This window comes from Talpa europaea, assembly GCF_964194135.1.
Source record: "Talpa europaea genome assembly, chromosome: 2".
NCBI classification, from domain to species: Eukaryota; Metazoa; Chordata; class Mammalia; order Eulipotyphla; family Talpidae; genus Talpa; species Talpa europaea.
Genome location: NC_140068.1, coordinates 42,655,999 through 42,680,307, shown reverse-complemented (window position 1 = coordinate 42,680,307; position 24,309 = coordinate 42,655,999). Strand labels below are relative to the sequence as shown.

The 24,309-nt window shown below is 38.9% G+C and overlaps 1 protein-coding gene across 1 annotated transcript in view; it reads left to right on the top strand.

The window, feature by feature from the left end:
* LOC311187134 (uncharacterized protein) overlaps positions 1-4,264 on the top strand; it is a gene marked incomplete at both ends in the record, with an annotated part of 128,839 nt that extends 124,575 nt beyond the window's left edge. Inside the window, 2 exons of the mRNA XM_084258407.1 lie at positions 2,110-2,222; positions 4,139-4,264. Of these exons, the coding sequence (XP_084114533.1) occupies positions 2,110-2,222; positions 4,139-4,264 (239 nt within the window). The remainder of the gene's footprint in view (positions 1-2,109; positions 2,223-4,138) is intronic.
* Positions 4,265-24,309: the final 20,045 nt, after the last annotated feature.

Here is a 24,309-nt window from a genome sequence, read left to right as displayed (position 1 = left end):
GCCATACTTAAAAACCACCATCGAACAAGTTTCCCTTGACTACATATTCCTTCTCTTATACTTCAGTCAAACTTCTTAAGAGTTGTCATTATTGGGCCTCCCCCGTGGCGCAGTGGTTGACTGCTGGGTTGCGAAGCTGCCCGCAGCCTCTGCAGCACTGGTTCGATCCCCGGCTGCCAACGAGGGTCCCACATGGGATCTCTCGCAGGGTCCCACGCTCAGACCTCTCCTGCCGCCAGCTGCTCCCCTCAGCAGTGTACTTCGTCAGTCTGCCTGCTCTGCTCTCCCCTCTGGCTCTGGTGAATTCTCTCACCCTCCTGCGCTTCTGACTATACTCAGTGCTTGTATAAATAAAATAAATCTTAAAAAAAAAAGTTGTCATTATTTTCTTAACTGACTCTTAATTCACTAAATTTAATTCAATCTTTAGTTGATATCCATTAGGATTAAAAAAATACACACACAAAAAAGGGCCTCCCTGGAGGCGCAGGCAGTGGAGCGCAGCGCTGTGAAGCTGTCTGTAGCCTCTGCAGTGTGGGTTCGATCCTGGCCGGCCAGTCAGATACCCACATGGCACAGCAGACCTCTCCTGCCTCGCCCGCTGCTCCCCTCAGCAGTTATTTCATCAGTGTTCTGTTCCCCACTCTGTCTCTGGTGAATCTTTTCACTCTCCTGCACATCTGGCCTGTACCTTGGTTCTTGTATAAATAAATAAATCTTTAAAAATTAAAAAATTAAAAGATTTGTTTAAAAGATTTAAAAATATATATACAAAAAATAAAATAATCATGGCTTAAACAAATGGAAAGTTTACATCTAAGAAAAGAAAATTCAGATATAAGCTATACAGGATTATTTTGATATTTCTGCCATCACTGGGAACTCAGGATTTTTATGTGCTTTGCCAATCTCAATTTGTGGCTTCTACCTCATAGTCCAAGATGGATACTTAAGCTTTCTGGCAAACAGGGTGGAGGAAGGAAACAAGCAGCGCCTTCCCTTCCTTAAAGGAAACTTCCTGGAAACCACATGACACTTCTGCATACCTCACTGGCTAATTAGCCCAAGACCACACATAACTGCAAAAAGACAGCTTATTAGGCCATGGTAGCTAAAGACAAAGGTGCTACTTCAGTTACATCAAAGGATGTTTTTATTCCAGGATATTATATATCCAAGAAAAAAGTTGGGAATTCTATTATTATTAAAGAAAGGAGAAAATGGCAATTGAGGGCTAAGTATCAGTCTCAGCCATACCACCACCAACCTGATTTTTATCCCCACCACTCCATTGTAACTGCTCTTGTCAAGACGACAATCACTTCCTTATGTTCAAGTCTAATGAACCCTGTTGATTCCTCACTTTGTCTCAGTTTGAGCCAGCTGACCACACCTTTTTCCTAGAAGCTTTTTATTTCCATAGCACTTCTTTTCCTTCTCCTTCTCTGACTGCTTCTTCTACATCTACTTTTACAGTTCTTCCTCCTAGATCCAACCTCTAAACATTTGAGTTGTCCAGAGCTCTGTCTGGCCTCTTCTCTTACATTATACTGTTTCAGGTATTTACATTATGTTCCCACAACTTTAATCAGTGTTTGCCAAGTCTATCTCTGCAGCTTAAGAATCTGAGCTCTAGACCTCTATTTCCAATGACTGCTGACATCTACATTCAGTGTCTCAGTCTCACAAATTCAAGAGATCAAAATATGGAACCTGTCTTCCCAACTCCTCCTCCACCAGCTCCTCAGAGAGCATAATGTGTTGCCATCTCAGCAAATGTAATTACCCTCTATCCAGTTCCTTGAGCCAGAAATCTGGGAGCTATTCTCCCTCACTCGCAAATTTAGTTAATTACTACTCTTATTACTTACATACCTCTTAGTCTGTCCATTTCTATGCATCGTAGTCCAAAGTCACCCTCAGCTCTTTCTCTTTCACTAGGTCATGTGACCTTCAGGCAAAAAAACTCCATCTAGGTTTTTACATCCTTACTCAAAATTGATGTAGCTGGATTAGATGCCCATTTTAAGCTCTAAAATTTTATCAATTAAATTTAAGCCTACACATTGCAACCAGTTGTAAACTTTTTAAAAAATTTTAACATTTTAGGTCTTATATCCCGGACTCAGTATGCCTTAAGTTCTGCTTCCACCTCATCCAAATACCCCCAGCAACATCTTTTAAAGAGTAATCTTACAAGGAAGATTCAAAGGCCAATGACTGTAAGTAATGATAAATTTGATCATATATATAAAATGTAAATACAAAGTTATACTTTTAGGGCTACTTCAAATTTACCTTTAACCCTTTGCACTCCACTGTCCCCTCTCAGAGGACATCGGAATTCTAGCATATCACTCGGATATCCCCTCTCAGGGGACATTGCAATTTATTAGTGATTACGGGGAATTGAGGTTATTTCAACGCAACTTTTTGAGACATGCATGTTTCCCTGAAGTTTTATCTTGAAATGGCACAAGAAATTAAATCAAAATATCGTAAAATGGTTCGGAGTGCAAAGGGTTAAAATTATAGATCAGTATCTTGTCTAAGTGCTTTGGGTATGGATATGGATTTCTCACAAAGGAAACTTGTCCATGAATTATTGCTGAGTCAGTGTTTGTCAGGGAAACAAGCATTCAAGGCTTCCTGTTCTCCATCTTGCTGACAAAAACATCTTGTTGGTGTCACTCTTTAGTTGATGTTGAAACATTTAGTCCAAAAGTACCTACTCAGTTACAACTCAATAAATGGGTATGGAAGTCAGTAACAACACCTTGCTATGTTCTGTCTTTAAATTTTTGTTTGTTTTCTCAGTCATCTACAGTAATTAACAAGCAGCATCAGATCCCTTCTCTGAGTTCCCTGGCAGAGCAGAAAGTTTTAGAAGTCTTAAAACATGAAAAACATACCCTCTGATGAAATACTTGGAATGAAAATGAGGTTGAATGGCAGCATATATATGAAATATTTTATATTTCAGCTTTTAGACTATGTAAAATGACCTTTACATCCTCTCCACTGCCTATTCTACTGTAATAAGAATTACAGTAGTAATTTTACTAAGTGCTTGTTTCTCCTCGCAGGGTTTGCATATCTAATTAACACGCTTAAGAATTCCTCCTCTCTTACCTTGAGGAAAAAAGGGGATATTGTGATCATTCCATTAGAGGAAATTTGTTATTCTAAGGCTTTTGCAGCTAAAGGACTCAGTTACTGGACTAAAAGTTTATTGCACTATTTCTAAACATGTAGTTACGCACACACAGAAGGAAGTAACACTCAATTGAGATCATTTAAATAAGGCTGTTATTAATGTCTACTATTTGCTTGACTTGTTAGTTTTTGTGCAGTTATATTTCACTAAAAGGTGAAATTCTACTATGTCTATGTCTACAAAAACCTTTTCAAAGGAAGCAACATTCATTTGGTATGTGTGGAACTCTAAGAGCTTTTAAGAGCCACTTCATCGCTACTCCATTCCTCAGTCAATGTTCCAACCACCGGATTGAGGGTGGTGGTGATCACAATGCTTATAATTGAGAATATTAAGAGTAAATAATAGTTTGTAATATAATGTTTTAGAGGCAATCTACTATATTTGAAAGATTTAGAAGGGTGTTGGTATAAGGCTAATCATTAATAATAATTATCTATCAGGAAGTGTCTTGAGGGCCCATTGACTTACGTAAAGAGACCCCAAGCAAAATGTGTGAGGTCCAGGAAAGGCACAAAATTAGTTGAAGCCTCTTCCGATCTATGCTCTGACCTCTTAAGTAAGGCTTACGAATGCAAGGTAAGTCAGATAAATAGCAACTGAAGAAGAATCTATACATGACTGGAAAGAAATAATACAATGATCTAGAAAAGAGCACTGCACTAACACAATTTTTTAGATTACTTCATATTAAAGATGTTGTTTCTTCCTTAGCTGGAAATGGCTTTCCATTGATGGAGTCACTCTTGATAATTCTCTTTATGACAAGTGGTAAAGTATGTACAGGGCACACTAACTAGCCTAACTCAAGTCTATCCAGACGGAACCAATGATCTTGGTCACACCAGTAACTTGTGATGATGTCGTAACAGTAATTATTCAGCTATTCTTTAAAATAGCTAATTAATATTTATATTGCAGGTACCTACTAAACACAAAAAAAGGATTGATGAAGTTTTCCTACCCAACGTAGCAGAAAGTGTTCAACTTTCAGCTTTTCAAGTTCAAACAGCTCCATCCAGAATCCCATTCAAACTTGACTGGTAATCATATATCCTTTTTTCCCCAAGTTTTATTTCTATGAGCATTTGAATAAATAAAAATGATTCTAAACCTTGTTATCTAATTTTTGTTAGCAATACTATGAAGGCAGTGTCGAATAACTAAAATGATTACATCTTGTATGTCCCATTTTTGGCCTGTAACTTGAGTTTGGCCCTAGATTTTAAAACATCAGACTTGGTATGCACTTCTGTAACCTAAGCCTAGCCTCTGGTCAACCAGCAACCTCTCAATATAGGATCTAGTTACTGATTAGATGGGACAGCCAGGAGAGCATTGCTTCTTAGCAGTATCTCTAACATACGAAAAACTAGAACAGAGATTAGTCCAATTAAATTTACAGCACTTATTTCTATTTGTTTCATTTAAGAACATCATCTTCTCTAAGAGTCTTCATTTTTTCTATAACTATCAAAACACTCCTCAGACATTTATAATGTCCTAATCCAACTATTTTTATTCAGACAAGGAAATCTATCTCTGGCAAAGGAACAGACCATGAAACAATATGCCAAATACTTAAATACAAAAATTTATGTATATTATATGAGGCTTTTTGAGTTTAAGGAGACTTTTTTTTGAAGTAGACTAAATCATTTTGCATGAGATACATGAATTCCAAATTGATTAAATATCTAAAATAGACATTTGAAATAGAATATAGACTTCTGAAATAGAATATAAAAATAGCTTCCATATGGTCCAGCAATTCCACTCCCAGGTATTTACCCAAGTGACACAGAAACATTAATTCCAAGGGGCCTCTGCATCCCTATGTTTATAGCAGCACTATTTACAATAGCTAAGCTATGGAAACAACCCAAATGCCCAAAAATAGATGACTGGATCAAGATGTGGTACATATATACAAAGGACTATTACTCAGCAATCAAAAAAGATAAACACATGCAGTTTGCAGCAACATGGATGGAGCTAGAAGGGATCATGCTCAGAGAAATAGATCATGCTCAGAGAAAAAGAAAAATACCAGATGGTCTCACTCATAACAGGAATTCAGAAAACCTAAATAAGGGGCCAGGAAGAAGACTTATTAATACAAAGTAAAAATCAAAATCAACAAGCAACTATAAACCAAAAACACACTACGGTGGGGGGGGGGGAAGGAGAGGAAGGACTAGGGTCAAAATAAGGGGGGGGTGCAATTGTATGGGGAATATAAGCAAAATGAAAATGCATACATTGTGCAAAAAATGAAAAATGATGTAAGACTTATATAAAATATTGAAAAAATGGACTTCTGAAATAGAATATAAAAAAACAAAAGCAAAGAGTAAGACTGATGACTCTGATAGGAAAATTATAAATGTCAAGTTACAGTACCAGCCACCAATTTATTACCGCTCAATTCGAAATTCATCCCTAATTATCTACTGTGAAATAATAAATCTGGACCCCATACATGTTTCTTCTTTACCTTTGTCGGTAGCGAGCTGGAGGAAACCTGTAGGAGGAAGGGCTTCTCTCCTAGGTCTGAGGTGCTCTTCTAGGAAAGTTTCGGGAATGCACATGCCTTCTGCAGCATCAAGTTACTGTAGTGCATGCAGCTTCTGCAGTGCGTAGCACCAGCAGTACACACAGCCTGATGGGAAAGTGCTACTGGGGTGGTACTTCCTATGAAAGGTTCTGGAATCCTTCGGGTGCTTCACCATCATCCAGTGAATCTTGGCCACATCCTCTCCGATGAGGTCTGAGCACAAAGCCTGGATAGTGGCTGCTCCTTAAATCTGCCATCCTTGTATTCCTTACCAGCCAGTCCTTCCATTACTTCAAGCTCTTGTTAGAGTTACTACTTCTTTGTAATAAGCTTTCCCTGTTTGATTACTGTGGTTTCTGCCTCCTCTTTGGCCCACAAATAGAGATTTACAACAGGAGTAGTCTTAGCAAACAGATTCACAAAGATGGGGTTTGTTTGGTTGCAAGTTTGAGCTTGAGCACTGTGCTGTGCTCCTTGCCAACAGACAATTGAGTGCTAGTAATTCTTCGCACACAGCAGCAAGACAACCACACTATCACCCATGGTGAACTGCAATGAAGTACCTGCTGAAGCATGTGGCTTGGGAGCCTAAATTGCTCCTGACTCATCACACTAAGGGCCCTTACTCCTGTGACAGAATGCACTTCAGCACTTGAAGAAATGACAACCTTGGTCCTTTAATCTTCAACTCAAATCATGGTCTGAAAACTAGAGAGCTTGCACAATAGCCTTTTAAAATATTTCATTTCTGGTAGTCACAAGCCCAAATTTTAATAGTTCAGAATGCTAAATTACAATAACAATTGAATTCACAATCTCATCAAGCTTTTCTGTTGTAATACTTATTTCAATGGTGATGATGCAGTCTCAGAGTAGCAGAAGCCAACTGTCAGACAAAGTGCATATACCTACTACAGAGGATAGCAGAGATGTATTAGTATTCAAAATGTCTTGGCACAGATATTTCTGTGATCAATGGAATCATATAGGCAGCCTATTAGAGTGCCTCTTGATCTACATGGGAAAAACTCCGATAGCTGAAACCTGACTTGAGTCAGCAAGGTGGAGATTCATAGTTTCATATTCAGATTCCAGATCTAAGTCAATTTACAGACCACTGACTGCAGGTGAAAGGTTACCCTTGAGGAAGGACTCTACACAACTACTGCAGGTGTACATCATAAATCTTCTCCCAACATTTTCCAAAGGGATCTGTAATCATTTGCTAGAGCGACTGTTCATCACAGAAAAAGAAATATCCAGACCATTTGGTGATTATTAGACACTACCTTTAAATCAATCCTAATTCCCAGGGACCAAAAACACTGAAGTGAAAACATAAATAAACAGACAACCATCCCCAAACAGACAGGAAAGGTAAATTCATTAGCATGAAATTTCACAGTCCAAAGAGGTAAAAAGCTGGTGAATTCAATAAACATGTAGTTTTATTTTAAATCAGTTTGGTACATGATACAGATTGGTTTTACAGTTTCTAAAGAACTGAAACAGAAATTTCTACATACAGCAGTGTCTGTGCAACAAATATCTGTAAAGTAAAACAAGTATTTCTGATAGAACTACATCTGCATGAACATATCAGATGAAAAATCTGAAGAGGTTTCTATATACCTTCTGGATTTAAAAAACCCAAAAATTATTTATTAATGGCTCAAGATAACTGCTAAAGTTAAGGGGGTGGAGGGAACAGCTGTAAGTTCTGTTGTAAGAGCTCTTCTGTAGACTTGCAAAAACTAATTTCTTATGATTTTGTTAGATCAGTATTCAAAATTACAGATGAGAGGCTTCATCAGCTCATGAAAATAGTTTATGTGCTGACACTGATGTGTGGCAAGGTATTCATATTTAGGCAAATGACAGATATTACCACTGTAGCTAATTGTTGCCACTTTTGCGAGAAATGGAAATTATTTTCAAATGAATCTTACATTTTATAGCACTCACTAAAAACTAATAGCCATGGCACCATAATAAAGTTTTTTGTGAGGTACCTAGATTATTACTAGAAATGAAAACACAAAACTGTGAGGTAAACCTACCTTTCCCCAAAAACCTTTGAAGCCAGAGATTTTTAAACAATTAAGGCACTTGAAAACATTAGGTATATGTACAAATGTGCAAGTAAAACAAACTTCAGCTGTATCAGCAAGTAATAAAGAAAGAGTAAATCTTCATTTTTAAGAGCCTTTAATATAATTATCTAAATGCAAGGAATTTGTTTATGAAATGGACCAAAGCAGTTTGTTCTATCCTACTATAAAATATTGAAAACCAAGTGCTACACTCAGCCACTATTGGCTAAAGAAACTAAAACATAAAACGTAAATGAACTAGAAAAACAAAACTTCACTTTAAACAAATTTAAGCCTCTAAACTAATCCAATGTGTCAAAGACAAGGGAGAAATATACCTCTAAAACCAAAAAAAAGTAGTGCTTCACAAACTAAATAAAAGTATGCATGCTTATTACAGGAACTGAAACTAAGAAAAAGGGGGAAGAAAAAGCAAAAGCACAATCCGTCCGTTCAAGGCAATCATTAAAAATCTATAGTTATCTGATAAGCCAAAAAAAATCCTTTGATTTTCTGAAATTACACTAGTCACATCTGTGGTCTCAAAACTTAAAAAATGACTGTCCCAAAAAGTCAAGGAAAGCATTCCAAAATAACTTATTTTCTTACCTCACAAAGAAGTTATTTTTTCAAGAAAGCTTGGTGAAGTCCTTCAAGGTACAATAGTGTTAGGATACTTTTTTTGAAGCACAAAGGAAAATATAAATCAATTTTTATCTTTATTATTTGTTTAACAGCCATATGAAAAATACTGGGAAGTTCACTATAAGAAAGGCGGCTTTCAATTTTGTATAATACCCTTTAGCTTAAGTTACTCAGCTCTGAGATAAAGTAAGTTTTCAAATGAATACTAACAGCATGGTACCTAAAAGCAGATTCACTACTGCTCACATCAAGTTACATTCTCAGACCAACTTCTAGCCTCAGTCATTTTAAGCTACAGCCTACCTTTCATTCTGTCTTTTAAGGCACTGTTCTTTATTTTCTCAATGATATAAGGTGCTTTACAAGTACGAGCAATAACCTACTATACTTTAATGCCTGTATCCTTTCCATTCATTTCTTTAAATCTGGAATGTAATTCCCTATGTGGCCTCTTATTTCTAATGTAGAAAAAAAATAATTATTATCAATCACAAATTTTTACTCTAAGGATACAGTTTACTCTAAGGATACTAAATTTATAAATTTATTCCACTTTTGAAATGATAGCCAAAAATCCACCTGATTGAAGCTCATTTGGCACTTTCTTCTCAGTTCTGGTCACTAAACTACATCCTGAGTTAGGGTAAAAATAATGCAGCTTTCAAGATTTAAAAGGACTAAATTTAAACTGCCAGAAGAGTCATGAGGTTGCCTGTGCAGAACAATATTTTCCATCACTTACAGAAAGTTACATTTGGCATGTCAAGAAGAGAACATAATCCCACAGCAGCAGCCATTTAAAATAAAAGAAGACAGCCACAAGGATTCATGCAGATTATCTTAAATATTCCTGTTGAGCAAAATGATTTAACAGATTCTTCCTCAAAGACAATGCTCCAAATATCCTATATGCATCCTTTGGAAATTTAAAGATCCTGGAATAGCGTCTTCCATGTGGGACATCTTGAGATAATATTTTGGTTTCAGTGAGTTACACGTCCGTTCTTGCTAATTTAATTAGTCTGTTTACAGAGTGTGATAGTTTCGTTCTTTAGATTTGCAGAATTTATAGAGAAAGAAAATTACAGCCTGCAGTCCCAACACAAGGACAATTCCTCCAATGAAACTGGCTGCATCAAAGGTAGATTTCCGCATAGGTTGTGGAGTTAAAGTGGTATTAGCTGTACCTGTTAAATGAGATAGAGACAATAAAAACACCGTTTAAGTCTCATGGTCTGCTATTGTGATTTCGATCCACCTAAGCTTCCATTTTTGCCATGTGTTAAATTTTATACAGTATTTTGAGTCATGTCTTCAGAATTTACCCCAAACTGAGGAAAGTAATCATTTATCAATCCTATTCTTCATTCCATCCAGAGATAACAAAGTGGTTAGTGCTGCTAACACAACTTCAACTACAAAAATGACAGAAAAAGATTCTCCTAATATATAAATTATGCCCTAAGAATATGTCAAGTACTCAAAACATTTGCAGTTTCTTCAGATCGTGTATTATTTTTGAGTAAATATTAACATTTGTTTTTAAAATACATACAGGATGAATTTTACTAAGTATCATGTAAGGTAAATAAAAATGTGGTTGCAGTTTGCAGGTTTTTTTAAAAATATTAAAATAACCTTAAGTACCTGCATGTATAATTCCAACAAGCAAAAAAACTCTTTCTTAATTAAGATATCTTGAGTCTGCCTTTCTAAATTTTACATTATGAGAAAATATTACCAAGCTGTAAGGAAAATAACACAAAAATTTGAGTTTATTTCCAGGGAGTATAAGATTTCAAGAGGAAACAAAACAAATTCCTTTCCAGGGAGTAATAACATTTCAAGTGGAACCATGAACTTTACGTCATTTCACAAATTTGCTTTTTCTTAGATTATGAAATAAACACTGGTACTAAAAGCTATATAAGTTGTTCAGCTTTAAAATTAATTGCAACTATTCTGTAGTTGTACAAATGATTTCACTGAAAGCATAAAAATGAAGGCAATAAAAAAATTTCATCAGAATCAAATATGGTTCGAGAGAGCTTTACTAACCCTGTGTACCTATGGTGTCCTGTGGTATAACCAAAAAATAATTTATACTTTGTCAAATCATTAATAAAAAAGTTAATTTTCACAAATGCACTTTTAAGAATTATAAAAGAATGTAAAAATGATTAAAAATATGGTTGAAGTATACATTTCTTAGTGATCAAATTGTCATGTTCTAATACTACACACAATTGCCTAATAGCAATCAATATTTAATTTTTAAGTCATAAGTAACTAAATTTTACCACAGGTTGTATTTAAAGGGCTTGGAAAACATTTAACACTTAGTTCTAACATGTCATGCCAAATGTGATTACACATTGAAAAGAGGCCTCTCAGTAAATTTATCATTTATTGCTTTAACATCCTACTATCTTGGTCCTCTAAATGGAAGAGATGAGTTTCAGCTCACAAACATTTATGAATAAAACTGGAAAATGGTGGAAAGAGTAAAAGGCAATTTTGTATACATAACCTAAATCAATGATACATAAAACAAATTTTCAATTACCTGATGTAGTAGTTATGGGAGAAGTTGTAGAAGGGGAAGGCAGAGTTGTGGTTTTAGCTGAAATATAAACAACGTATTAAAAACCTTAGGTTTCTACTCTTTTCAGTTCTCTTGCATCCATCATTTTAAAATAATGCTATCAACTTCAATAAGTGTTCAATATTTTAGAGAATAAAGGCCGCACTTCAGTTAACAATTCACTGACATTCACTAGCTTTTATATGCATTTTTAAACATTAAGCAATAATAAAACTATGTTAACATCTATGTATAGTTAAGTATAAAATCTATGTATACATCTGGATGAAGTCTGCAAAAAGTAGGGGAAACTACAATTGCTTTTTTAAAAAATATTTTATTTTATATAATTCTTACATCATTTTTCATTTTTGCATAATGTATGCATTTTCATTTTGGTTATAGTCCCCATATAATTGCACCCCCGCCCCTTATTCTGAACCCAATCCTTCCTCTCCCCCCCACCCCCTCCTCGTAGTGTGTCTCTGGTTTATAGTTGCTTGTTGATTTTGATTTTTACTTGGAAAACTACAATTGCTTTTAATAATCTATCTTCTAAGACAAAAACTATTAACTTTAAAAACCATGGTAAAAAAAAAGGCAAGGGTACTCAGTATGTGTTATATAGGTATTAAGATTTATCTTCACTTCAGGAGTTGACAACTTTTCTTAAAGGAGCAGACTGTAAATTATTTCAGGATTTCTGCACTGTAAAGTGCAAAAGCAGCCAAAGATAACACATAAATGAAAGCACATGGTTATGTTCCAATCATTTCTAAGAATGTGTGTCCAAGTGACACAGTGATTTCAACATATAACAGCCCAGAGGTTAGCTCTAGTCTGCCATACTACATGAGTTTAAATAATCATCTGACATATGAAAAAATGTTCAACATCACTTGTAATCAGGGAAATGCAAATCAAAACTACCATGAGATACCATCTCACACCAGTGAGAATGGCACATATTAAAAAAACTAGCAACAACAAATGTTGGCGAGGGTGTGGAGAAAAAGGAACTCTTCTGCACTGTTGGTGGGAGTGCAAACTGGTCCAACCACTATGGAGAGCTGTGTGGAGATTTCTGGACCTACTAAACATAGAGCTTCCATATGATCCAGCAATTCCACTGCTAGGTATTTACCCAAAGGACACAGAAACATCAATTCCAAAGAGCACCTGCACCCCTATGTTTATAGCAGCACTGTTTACAATAGCTAAGCTTTGGAAACAACCCAAATGCCCAAAAATAGATGACTGGATCAAGAAGATGTGGTACATATATACCATGGAATATTACTCAGCATTCAAAAAAGATAAACACATGCAATTTGCAGCAACATGGATGGCGCTGGAAGGGATCATGCTCAGCGAAATAAGCCAAAAAGAAAAAGAGAAATACCGGATGGTCTCACTCATAGCAGGAATCTAGAAAACTTAAATAAGGGACCAGGAAAATGAATATAAGAAAGTGAAAATCAAAATCAACAAAAAACTATGACCCAGAGACACTTTTTGGGGGGTGGGGGGCGGGAGGGGAAGGATTGGGGTCAGAATGGGGCGTTTGCAATTGTATGGGGGAATATAAAAATAAAATTTATTATTTAAATAAATAAATAAATAAATAAATAAATAATCATCTGATAATTTCTCTCTAAAAAAGCTACAGCCACATTGAGGGACTGTGTTAGCATTGACACTGCTAATAGATACTAACAGACTACATCTTCATACTGATGGATATGCTCAGGCACATTTGTATGCTTTTCTCGCTTGCTAGGGAGCATTGTTATATACATTTTTTCCCTCCCACTCCTGGATGGACACTTAGGTCCTCTCTCATTTCTCCATGCTATTAACATTTTACAGGGAAATATCTGATCTCATCTTGCATAGGATTGATTCTCCTAAATTAGAGGGTATGATTATTTTAAGACTCATAACATGCTTCAGTTTTTGTTGCTTATACACTTTCTGTGTAACCACACACAAAAAAATACACTTCACAAATTAAACATGTCAAACTTTCAGTCTTAAAACACAATTACTGATTTTATCTGAAAATGTTAAAGAAAAAAATTCTCAAATTTGCTACTTGGTTCTCACTACCTACCCTCATAACATGGTAAAATCCATTTTTTTTTTTTGCAAACAGGCAAAAACATTTTGTTTTGAACAAACACTAAGGGGTTATACTGCTATTGATGTACTATAATTCACAGATAAGTCTACTGGTGACACCAAATTTAAAAAGTACCATAGACAAGTAATTCTGTCACTCAGAGTAACATGTTACTTCCTAATTGCCATTTCTCTAAGTGCATATATAACAAAAATAAAACTGTACTAGAAGTACTTACTACAGTTTTCCAATTAATATTATGAACATTTTCCACTGTATGTTTGACATAATTCAATTATTCTATGAAGTATTTGTAAGATTTATATTACTTGTAGTGACCAAAAAGCCAAACTCTCTTACTCAACCCACCACAGCTTCCTATATAAAACAGATTACTTTGGATCACTTCCTTAATAGTCCCTTAATTTCTCACTTGCTCTCTTCATCAGTAACTATGGAAAGAGAGACTATATAAAGTTATGTTTTTCAACCACTAATTGCTACTCAACTGATATATTTTTTCTGCAAGTTAAGTTGTAGACTTCCTATCATTTAACAGAACCAAAGAGAGGTAAAACATGAGACTTATGGCAGTTCACAGGAGAATCCAGTGTGAAGCAATCAAGGGAGAAATATCAGAGTGACTTAGGGGGAAGAAATTAAAATTTCTCTAAAACCCACAGTGGTTTTAGGGAAATTGTTTCCCTTTGCTCTGGAAAAGTGTGTACAACAACGCTTGCAGTAAGAGGGAAAGCAATTCAAATGTGCATGGACATCTCACCCAACTTTATAGGTAGTTCACTTATTTTGATACAACATAGAAAAACTAAAAGAACTTACTGAAAACATTTTGGTGATGGGGATTATAAGAAATTTTAATTTCCTTTATTAGGCTTCTGTATTTCCCAAGATTTCCACAAAATCCATAAAAAGTGGCTTGCAGACTTAACATAAAAAACTATGGCAAATTTGCAGATTCAATAAATGTGAAAAACTAGTTATGTGTCACTATCACAAACACTACATGTTAATGCAATAACTGTGGTCCAAGTCTACTAATCTTTAAAGTATCAACTTATAGGTATCAAATAAATAAAAAAAAAACTGCCCATCAACAGAGCCTGAAAGGAAGAAAAAAAAGAGTAACTTATCTTGTATTACCTGTAGAATGGGTTGGCAATGGAGGAGTAGGCACTACTAAAAAAAGGAAAAAACCCACATGTAAGTCAAAATTGTCTAAAATTTTCCTAATCTATACACACTATTTCCCAGCCTACATTCATTTGAGTATCACGTCTCAATTTTCACATTTAAGTACCACCTGTAGAAGAGACTGTCATCCAGTATCCATCTCCCCTTCTTTAGACAGAAGCACCAATTTTTAGCAACACTTCCTTTCTCCTCAGGAAAGACACTTAGCCTCTCCTGTGGTCAGGTACCCATGTGCAACTTCCAAGAAGTATCAGTAAGATAAGCCTCTATCCCATCCTCTTCCTGCTGGCAGGATATCAATGTGATGGTTGAAATGTGAACAACAACCTTGGAGAGTAAGGGCAAAGCCATTTTTAGGAGTAACAGTAAAAACCTAGAACCTTAATGGTTCTAGTGCTACTATTCTATCTCTCCAGATACACTCAAGCCCAGATTTCCTTCACATGAAAGCAAAGCAAATCTGTCTATTGTTTAAGCTACTGTAATTTGGAGTTTATCGGCCTTCATAACTGAAATAAATTCTGATTACTACCAAATAAATAGAATTACTTATCCAATTCATCTAGAAATTTAGCAATTTCTAGCATAGTAAAGAATAAAGAGTAATCAAAGTACAGAAACAAATGAATACAAGGAAGACTCATTTAACCACAGCATTATGATAGAAACCATGCAAATCACCAGTAAATAACCAGGAACATGCCATAATAAGATTAGCCAAAAAAAAAAAAAAAAAAAAAAAAGGGTCTAAACTATACTGACTGTAATGAGTTCTTAGAGAAATTTTTACAAATTTTAACAAAAAAAAAAAAAGAAGCATCTGCATTTATAATATTCCATAGGATAGCCAAATCAATGAATATGAATATGCTATTCGTATCTACATTTTTAACAAGATTAAATTCATTGGAACGTTTCAAACCAAATACTAAATCAGGGCAACTGAAGCAATTATCTTCTCACCTCTTTGTGACCATTGTGCCCAGAAGCCAGGGTGGATACTTACCAGAACACTGGTCTGTACTGTTTAGTATCTGGCAATCACCAACTTTCGATGAATTTTGTGAACAGTGGCTTTTCTCTGCTGCGGAAAAATAAAAAAGACAAGTGACACCAATCATTCACTTATTTTTGACTGTTAAAGCTCCAGAATAGCATCCAAAAATCAAATTCCAGTATAAACACCTCAGAAGTCCAATATTAACAAAATACTGTTATTTTTCTTTTCCTGTTTTAAAACTATGACACAGGCTTTCCCAAAATATCCTTCTAAATTCCACCTGAATACATACAGTATCAGATAAATCTGAAACACTGAGATCACCTCAGCATTGTGATACAACTATGGTACAATCAAAGAAGTCTTGGAGAATCCATAAGAGGGCTGAGTCCGCAGGGAGAAGTAGTCAGGATCTAATAAAGGCTTGGTAAATAGGGGAGATGCCCTGCAGCAGTAGGACTTCTGTTCTAGATCTCATACATTAGTATTCCATACTTTCTGCATCAGCTTGCCAAGATGGGAAGACTTAGAGCAAGAGGAAGGGAGAGCTTTCCTCAACATATGCCAAAGCAAGGCATTCAATCTCCAAAACTTGACAAAACCTGTAATTGTCATACAATGTGCAGAGGGGGGGGAGGGGTGCACTATTCAATTCCATTTTATGACCTAGTTTGTAACCACCTTCGTTAGGAAATCTACGCTGCAACCCCACGGTTTTAAGAAAAACCTTACAGTTATTTCAAAATATGTTTATTTAACTCTTTATTCCTCCATCAAATTAATGGTAAATTTAAAGCTTAACAAAAGCACAGACTAAGCAACCTTCTCCCCACATCATTCTTCTCCCTCATCTAAATGTCCAATGAAGATCTATACGGTATCTCTATAGATCTTCTGGGGAACAGTTTTTAGGGCAAAATTTTACAACTTTCTCTCTCACATCTAATTTCAGTGTTTTGGCACACTCAACCTTAAAAAAGTTTACAACTTCTCTTCCTTTAAAGACTACTGAGCCTAAATTATTACCAAGTCTAAGAAATTACAGGAGCAGAGAAATGCAAGACAAAAAGAGATTATTGGAGGACTGTTAAGTAATCGATTGGCAGTTTAACAGAAAAGTATCTGATCTGCAAAATAAACAGTATACACTATACTTAATGTTCGACATAATTTTCAAGGTTCAGGAATACCCTACAGTGTATTTCAAAATGTTACATGAAACAGTTTTGTATTCTCAAAATTGAAGCAATCCCAAAGTTTCTTACCTGTTTTACATTCTATCCAAAAGCAGGAAGTATTATCACGGCTAGCATTAACACAGGAAACACAGCTGTGGCTTTCACAGGGTTCTGGTGGAGATTAAAATTTATATCAATTAACTGGTATCTCACTTTATACTATTTTTTGAAACAGTAAGCATTACACATACAGTATCAGAATTGCTAATTCAGAGAAATGGGAAAACTTTATAGTCAAGAGTTTTTCTTTATTATCAACAGATGAAAAGATAAAGAAAATGTTACACACACGCACAATGTAACATTATTCAGGGAAATTCTGTCATATGCTAAAGGGGCATGAATCTTGAGACCATCATGCTTGGTGAAATTAGCCAGTCACGGAAGAACAAATACTGCATGATTCCACTTGCATGAGGTGTATCTAAAATAGTTAAACTCAGAAGCAGAAAATAGAATGGTGGCTGCCTCCAGGAGCCTGGAGGGGGTGAGGGGGGGGGATTGGCGAATGGTGTTCAATAAGTATAAAGTTTCATGCAAGATCAAAAAGTTCTAGACAGTTCCTATATAACACTGTATGTATTATTTACAATGTTATACACTTAAAAATTGGTTAAGAGAGTAGATCTCATGCTTATGTTGCTTTTTAACTATCCCCCACCTTAAAAATCAACTTAAGAGATTCCAATCATTATAAGTGACTTAAGTCTGAAGTTAGGGCCTCCCTGGTGGCGCAGCGGTTGAGCGCTGGGTTGCGAAGCTGCCCGCGGCCTCTGTGGCGCCGGTTCGATCCCCGGCTGCTCCCCGGCCACCTGAGGAGGGTCCCACATGGCGCGCAGACCTCTCCTGCCTCTGCAGACCTCTCCTGCCTCCCGCTGCTCCCCTCAGCAGTGTACTTCGGTCCTTCTGCCTACTCTGCTCCCCGATCTGGCTCTGGTGAATTCTCTCACCCTCCCGTGCTTCTGACTTTACCCAGTGCATGTATAAACAAAAACAAACAAACAAACAAACAAATAAATAAAACATGCCTCTATTAAAAAAAAAAAAAGTCTGAAGTTAACCTAAGAGAAAGATGGGGAGAGGACAACAAGCTAGTGGGAATGTTCGCTGCATCATGGTATCTAAAAACTTTTTACAGGGCTACTTCAGACATTCAAGATTTATTGAGGCATTTTGAAAGCATCCCTAAAAAATAAAAATATTGGGAAAAGTATGTTATATGGCCAACATTACACACAGGGATAGGACTGTCCCAAACATCAATGCGACACTGGAATGTTAATTGTAATAAGAATTCATTACAAGTTGAACCCAAGCTATGGTGATGCCCATTCTGAAGAAAAAAAAGAAAAAAAAAAAAAAAAAAAAAAACCCCGAGATTCCCAATTTATAAATAATCCACTCTTTCCTGGGTTCAAAAACAACATAGCTAAAGGGGGCTACGCTCATAAACACATAATTTATCAGGTTAGCAAGGTGTTTCTCAATAATTTAATGGCTCAAAAAACAAGACCTCAAGGAAGGATAATTACAATTTCGTGTCTGGAAGAACAAAAGAACTACAGAATTGGGTTCTACCCATTTTCCTAGAACTTAAATGTCTTGAACAACAATTCTCATTGGCTTTCCAATGAGAATACAGTTCTAAAAAATAATTTTGCACATAGACACTGCTTTCGATATTTACCATTAATACTTATGAGAAACTGGGACACGTATGGTACCCTTGGGGTTGGGGAAGGCACAAAGTAAAAATAAGTTCTTCAGGGATTTGCATACTGATGAAAAGGCTGTTTAAAATTTTTTGTGCTTGGCGAAGAATATCTGGAAAACACGGTGAGTGCTGTATACAATGAACTAAACTCGATGCCTTTCAGACTACAGCTTATCCAACTATTACAGAAAACAAATCATCTCCTTTGCACACATTTCAATGGTATAAAGGCAATTAACTTAATATTCCAAACGTTCTCTTTAAAATACAGACACTAGGGATGCAAAACATTATGACCAAGCTGAACAAAAAACTGCCAAGGCAAAAATCCTTGCACTCAGCAATTCTTCTATGAAGATGCCAAGTTACTTCTTACCCAATATTAATGAGAATACCAGTCACACTAGATGGCAGCTTTAAATATCTAGGGTTTCTTCACCTTATTAAATTTACCCCTCCTTCCTGGTCCCCCACCCCCACCCCACCCCGCCCCCTGCGCCTTTTGAGTTGTCCGGGCATTGCCAAATTCTGTTTTAAGATGTGGTGTGTGCCTCCACCAATCTCCAAACCAACCGCAGAGCTTAAGCTTAAGGAAAGGCGTGCCCTTGATCAGGTTTTAGAAAATCGACAAACCTGGGTCCTAACCCCAGCTTCGCAACCTACTAAACACACGGTCCCGGCAGTTACTTTCTCTCCATCTACTCTCCTAAGTTTCATCACCTCCGTGTACTCTAAAAGGCGAAGCACCAGGGACACTAACGAGCGCTTTTCTTCCTTTGCACAGAGCATGGCGTGCAGTTTTAACTCATTCATTGTCAAGCCTCAGGTATTATCCCATACCTACGCGCGAAATGTCATCAAATCTCAGGCGACTTATTTTCTCAGAGCTGAACCTGAGACACTAACGAACATCAATGTCTTTAAGTTGCTTTCGCCCCCTCTCTCGCCAACCTGCGGAGAAGCCTCCCTCCGCAGCGAGGAGCCGGGTGGACACCCCGCCGGCCCCCGAGGAGTCGGACCTCTCGGCCAACTTCGGAGGCGCGTCGCCTCTCCCCGCCGTCAGTCCCACAGCAGCCTCCACCGAGGAGAGCGCCACGTCCCGCCTCTCTCCCCAGTCGAAGGCGAGGCTGGGGCTCACGAGGAACCTTTAAGAAGCCCCTCAGCGCGGGACACTCTGGGGTCGGAAATGGCCACCCCCGCTCGGCCGCCCCTTCCCACCCGGGCGCTCCCACCCGCCCTGCTGCGGGCTCCCTCAGGCCTCGCCACGAGCCGCCATGTTGCCGGAGCGCGGCCCGCCCCGGCCCCGGCCCCGCGCGCCCCGCGAGCAGGGAGGGCGGCTCGGCCCTCCGGGGGCGCGGGGTGCCCGTTGGCGCGGCGCCCACCTGGTACCGGGGTGGTGACCGCCGCGGGGGTCGGCGCCGCCGTGGGGGTCGGCGCCGCCGAGGGGGTGGGCGCCGCCGTGGGGGTCGGCTTGGTAGGTTCTGAACTCGCTGGCTGAGTCGTGTTCGGGGTCACGGCGGTGCTCTGAGCCGCGGTCAGCGCACAGAGTGCGGCCAGGCAGGCGGCCGCCCAGAGCAGCGGGCGAGAGTGCCCCGACATCGCGTCCTCGGCGCGGGTACCTCGGAGAAAGCTGCGGCGCACGACGCTCCGTCACTCCCTCTGGCCCCTGCGGCGCCGCCTCCGAGACTCCGCTCCCCCGTCGGGAGCGCGCCGGTCACGTGAGGGCCCCGGGCCGCGCGGGGGCGGGGCGAGGGCGAGACCAACGGGGCGCCTACCCGAGGGGGAGCGGCGGCGTCGAGCGGACGCCCTGGAGGCCGTCTCCCAAGCCACTTAGCTCGAGGAGGAAGCTGGCCCGCCACAGGAAACTATATTGCCCTCGGGTGGCCACACGGGACGCAGCCGGCTTTTCTCTTTCCTGCTCCAGGGCGGGCTTGATGGGACCACCAGCGTGACGTGGCGCACGGCGTCCCCCGGAGCGCCCCGCCGGCTGGAATGAGCCGCCCCACGTGACCTCCCGGGCCCGCCCCCCGGCCGAGCCCCGCGGGCGGAAGTTGCTGCTGTGCTTGCACGTAGGGCCTGGGCGTGTTTAGTTTGTGGGGTGCTGCCCCGCTGGCCCGAGTGCTTTATCCTGAAGTGTCCCAAGGTGTGTTTGGCCTTACTATGACCCGCGCGAAATGTTCCCCTTGAAAAGCGAGTTTTCTGGCAGTAACTTGGACAGGGCTCCCCAGAGAAAGGGAGACACTGGGTGGTGAGCGGGATGCTGCTCTGCCGCCCGCGTCTTGTGCAGGGCTGGGGCTCCGCAGTCACCCTCCTGCCTTCCGGCCGCAGCCGCACACCCTCGACCTGTCACACTTTCCTAGCCTGACTCCTCCGAATTGTTCGCTCTCCCAGCCAGCGGCAGCCACTGCCAGTCAGCGTCACCACTATATTCAAAATTGACGGTTTGCAGTGGAAAGTCATCTGTTCCGTAACCACCCCTAGCTTTACGCGCGAGGACCCCCGGAACCAGAAAGGCGACTTCACCGAAACACACAGTTGCTGGGCTTCAGAACTGGATTTCTGAACGCTAGTGACTGGTCTGTCCCCGTTCAGGCTTTTCCTAAGAGCGAGCGCCATCTAACGTCCAAGCTCACAGAAGCATTCACAAGTGCCGCCGGTTTATATGGCGTGGTAAGGGTTAGATGATAAAGGCTGTATTTAATCCGCTTTCGGCTGTTGTCCCTGCTATGTAAATTTAAATATGCACATTTACCCCAATAAAATAACTCGAATAGTCTGCTTTGGCAATGAGAAGACCAAAACAAGATGACTTGGGTTTTTTTTTCTTGGTGGCGGTGTTTTGTTTTTTCCCTAAACTGGAAGTGCTTTACTTTTTTTTTTTTTTTTTGGCCTAAACTTGTAAGCTATTATTCCTCCCTAAAATAAGCCAATGGGATCCTGCTGTACCCTCTTTTAAAAAAAAAGATTTATTTATGCATACAAGAGCTGGGGTACAGGCCAGAGATACAGGGGCGAGAGGATTCACCAGAGACAGTGGGGAACGGAATAGGCATATTGACTGTAATACACTGCTGAGGAGAGCAGCGGGAGAGACAGGAGAGGTCTGCCTCCCATGTGGGTTTCTCCCTGGCTGGTAGGGGATGGAACTGGTGCTGCAGAGGCTGCAGATTGCTTCATAGTGCGGCGCTTAACCACTTGCGCCACCAGGGAGGCCCTGCTTTACCCTCATAGCTGTGAACATTTGTTCCATTGATTACTCAAACTGAAGATCTGCTCAGATGTAAACAAGAAACTTGTGATTTTTAACCAATGTAATCTGGCCAGAAGCATGAAAGTACAGTCAAATAGTTAAGTGAGGTTCCATCAGTCTTCAGAAAAATGAGCAGTCTGCTGTTCTCTCAGGATGCCCTCACACCATATTTAACATATGACCATCTCACACCCAACCCAATGAAGGCACTTTTTAACTTTTAAGTTAAAAACATTCTATTTTCTTCCTACATCTCAGAACTTGTTTATGCCCTCGAATGAACACACCCCACTGTGGATACCACTGTTTTACATTTATCACCTGGATGTTCACTCTAGTCTAGAGATTTTTGTTAGTCCTTTTTTAAGGGAATATTTCACTTTAAGGTTAGAAGTGTCAGCTTACTTTCTTTCACATGTCATCTTTTTTTTTTTTAAATATCTTTTATTTTTTATTTTATTTTTTTTTTATAGAGGCATGTTTTTTATTTATATATTTGTTTGTTTTGTTTATACATGCACTGGGTACAGTCAGAAGCGCAGGAGGGTGAGAGAATTCACCAGAGCCAGAGCGGGGAGCAGAGCAGGCAGAAGGACCGAAGTACACTGCTGAGGGGAGCAGCGGGCGGCAGGAGAGGTCTGCGCGCCATGTGGGACCCTCCTTCGGTGGCCGGGGAGCAGCCGGGGATCGAACCGGCGCCACAGAGGCCGCGGACAGCTTCGCAACCCAGCGTTCAACTGCTGCGCCACCGGGGAGGCCCACATGTCATCTGTTGACCTAGATCAAGGAATACTTCCAAAGTCATTTTCACTATCCAGTGCAAGAATTGGCATTTGTAATACAGTTTTACCGCCATATATTAAACCTTATGTAATATTTAAATAAATTTCCACAGAGAATTGTAATCAGATTTATAGTAAGATAAACTGTAGAGTCAGATTCTTACTATTAACTGTGATTAGGATTGATGAGATTTTCTAGAGATAGCTGTGAACCTCTTTAGGAGGTTCTCCACTTCGGGTATTTCTTTGATAACTGGGTGTCATAGGGGAGCGTTACACTTCAGATCAATTACTCTCAACCATGAGGCAGATTACTGCTTGGGTCCTGGCTTAATTAGCCTGGAGTAGTACCTGAGTGAGCATAAGAGTAGTAAAAGCTCCCCAAGTGTTTCTAAGGTGCAATATAGATTGAAAATCACTGCCTTCTTGTTTTTCAAAGTGTGGTTCAATATCATTCACACCACTTGAAAATTTGTTAGAACTGTGAAATCTGACTTTGCCTCAGACCTTCTGAAACACAATCTGCATTTTAATGAGATTCTCAGATGATATGCTTATGTATATACCTATTAAAGTTTAAGAAGACTGCACTTTAACTTGTGGAGTTACAAAATTACATCAAGTAACATATTTAGCAAAGCTTTTTTGTTTGCTTGATTTTTTGTTTTTCAAATGTAAGGTCAGGATGCAAACAACACAAAATTCCTGGATGTATTACTGTCATGGAACCCAGCCCATGTTCTCCAGGCTGGTACCTGAGTCACATTTATTTTTGTTAGGTCTGCTATAACTTTTTTCATTATAACTTAATCCTCTAGGAAACAGAAGGAAGCCTTTGCCATGTTTTCATTCCAGCAGCCAGTGGTGACAATTCCTGTCCAGGAGCTCTTAGACCCTGCACCAAGTCACAATTTTTGTCTCATTAATTTTCCTCATTCTTTTCTGTTGTTACACTTAAATATTTTACAGGTTTTTTTTTTTCTTTCTTCCACATACCTGCATGCCACAAGTCACTTGTGGATCTGTCTTTAATACATCCCATGTGTGCTGTCAGACCAACAGCATCAGCATCACCTGCAATGTGTTAAAGATACAAATTCTCCAAACCTGCTGAATCAGAAACTTGGGCAAAGTGTTTCGATAGGCTCAAGCATTTCCGATGCTTGCTAAAGTAAAAGAAAAGTCTGTAGTTATGTTTGTCCTGCCATATAGATGGTTTTCTCTGATAGAAAGGTTATTTCTGCAGATGACCCTAAATCTAGGTAATACCCCCAATTTTCATTCTTCTAGGAAGTTACGAGGGTGGTAAGTTTCACCTGAGCCTACAGGGCATCAACTGACCCTAGCTTGAAACAGTACCTTCCCTGGTTTTTGTGGATTGACATTTCAGAAGGGAAACTATATTGAACATCTGCATCATTAAAAGTGTCTTCACATATCTGAATTAATCCTCAAAACACTGTGATGAGGTACACCCATTTTACTAATGAAATTGAAATGCAAAATTAATAATATCGTCATTGATTTTATAAATTTACTCAAAGAATCACCTTCTTAGGGTCGGAAGAGAGCTTACAACTCTAGTGTCTACAACAACTTTCAAATTAAATTTTATCGAGCACTGTTTAATTAAATCTAGAAACAGTTGATCAGACACATAAAAATAAGTTATCAGAAAATATTGAATGAAAATCAAAAATAAAGCTCTCCACTGCCAATAATCATACATTGTTGTGTTGGTCTTTCATTCTGTGTTGGAACTAATTCTAGTTTTTGAAGAACATCTGTTCCTTCAATTAATTGCCTACATAGGAGAAAAAAAGGAAAATTCAGTTGGTCATAAATTTTCACATTTGGCATATGTTCCTAAATTGAGCCCTAGCTAAGACTATTTC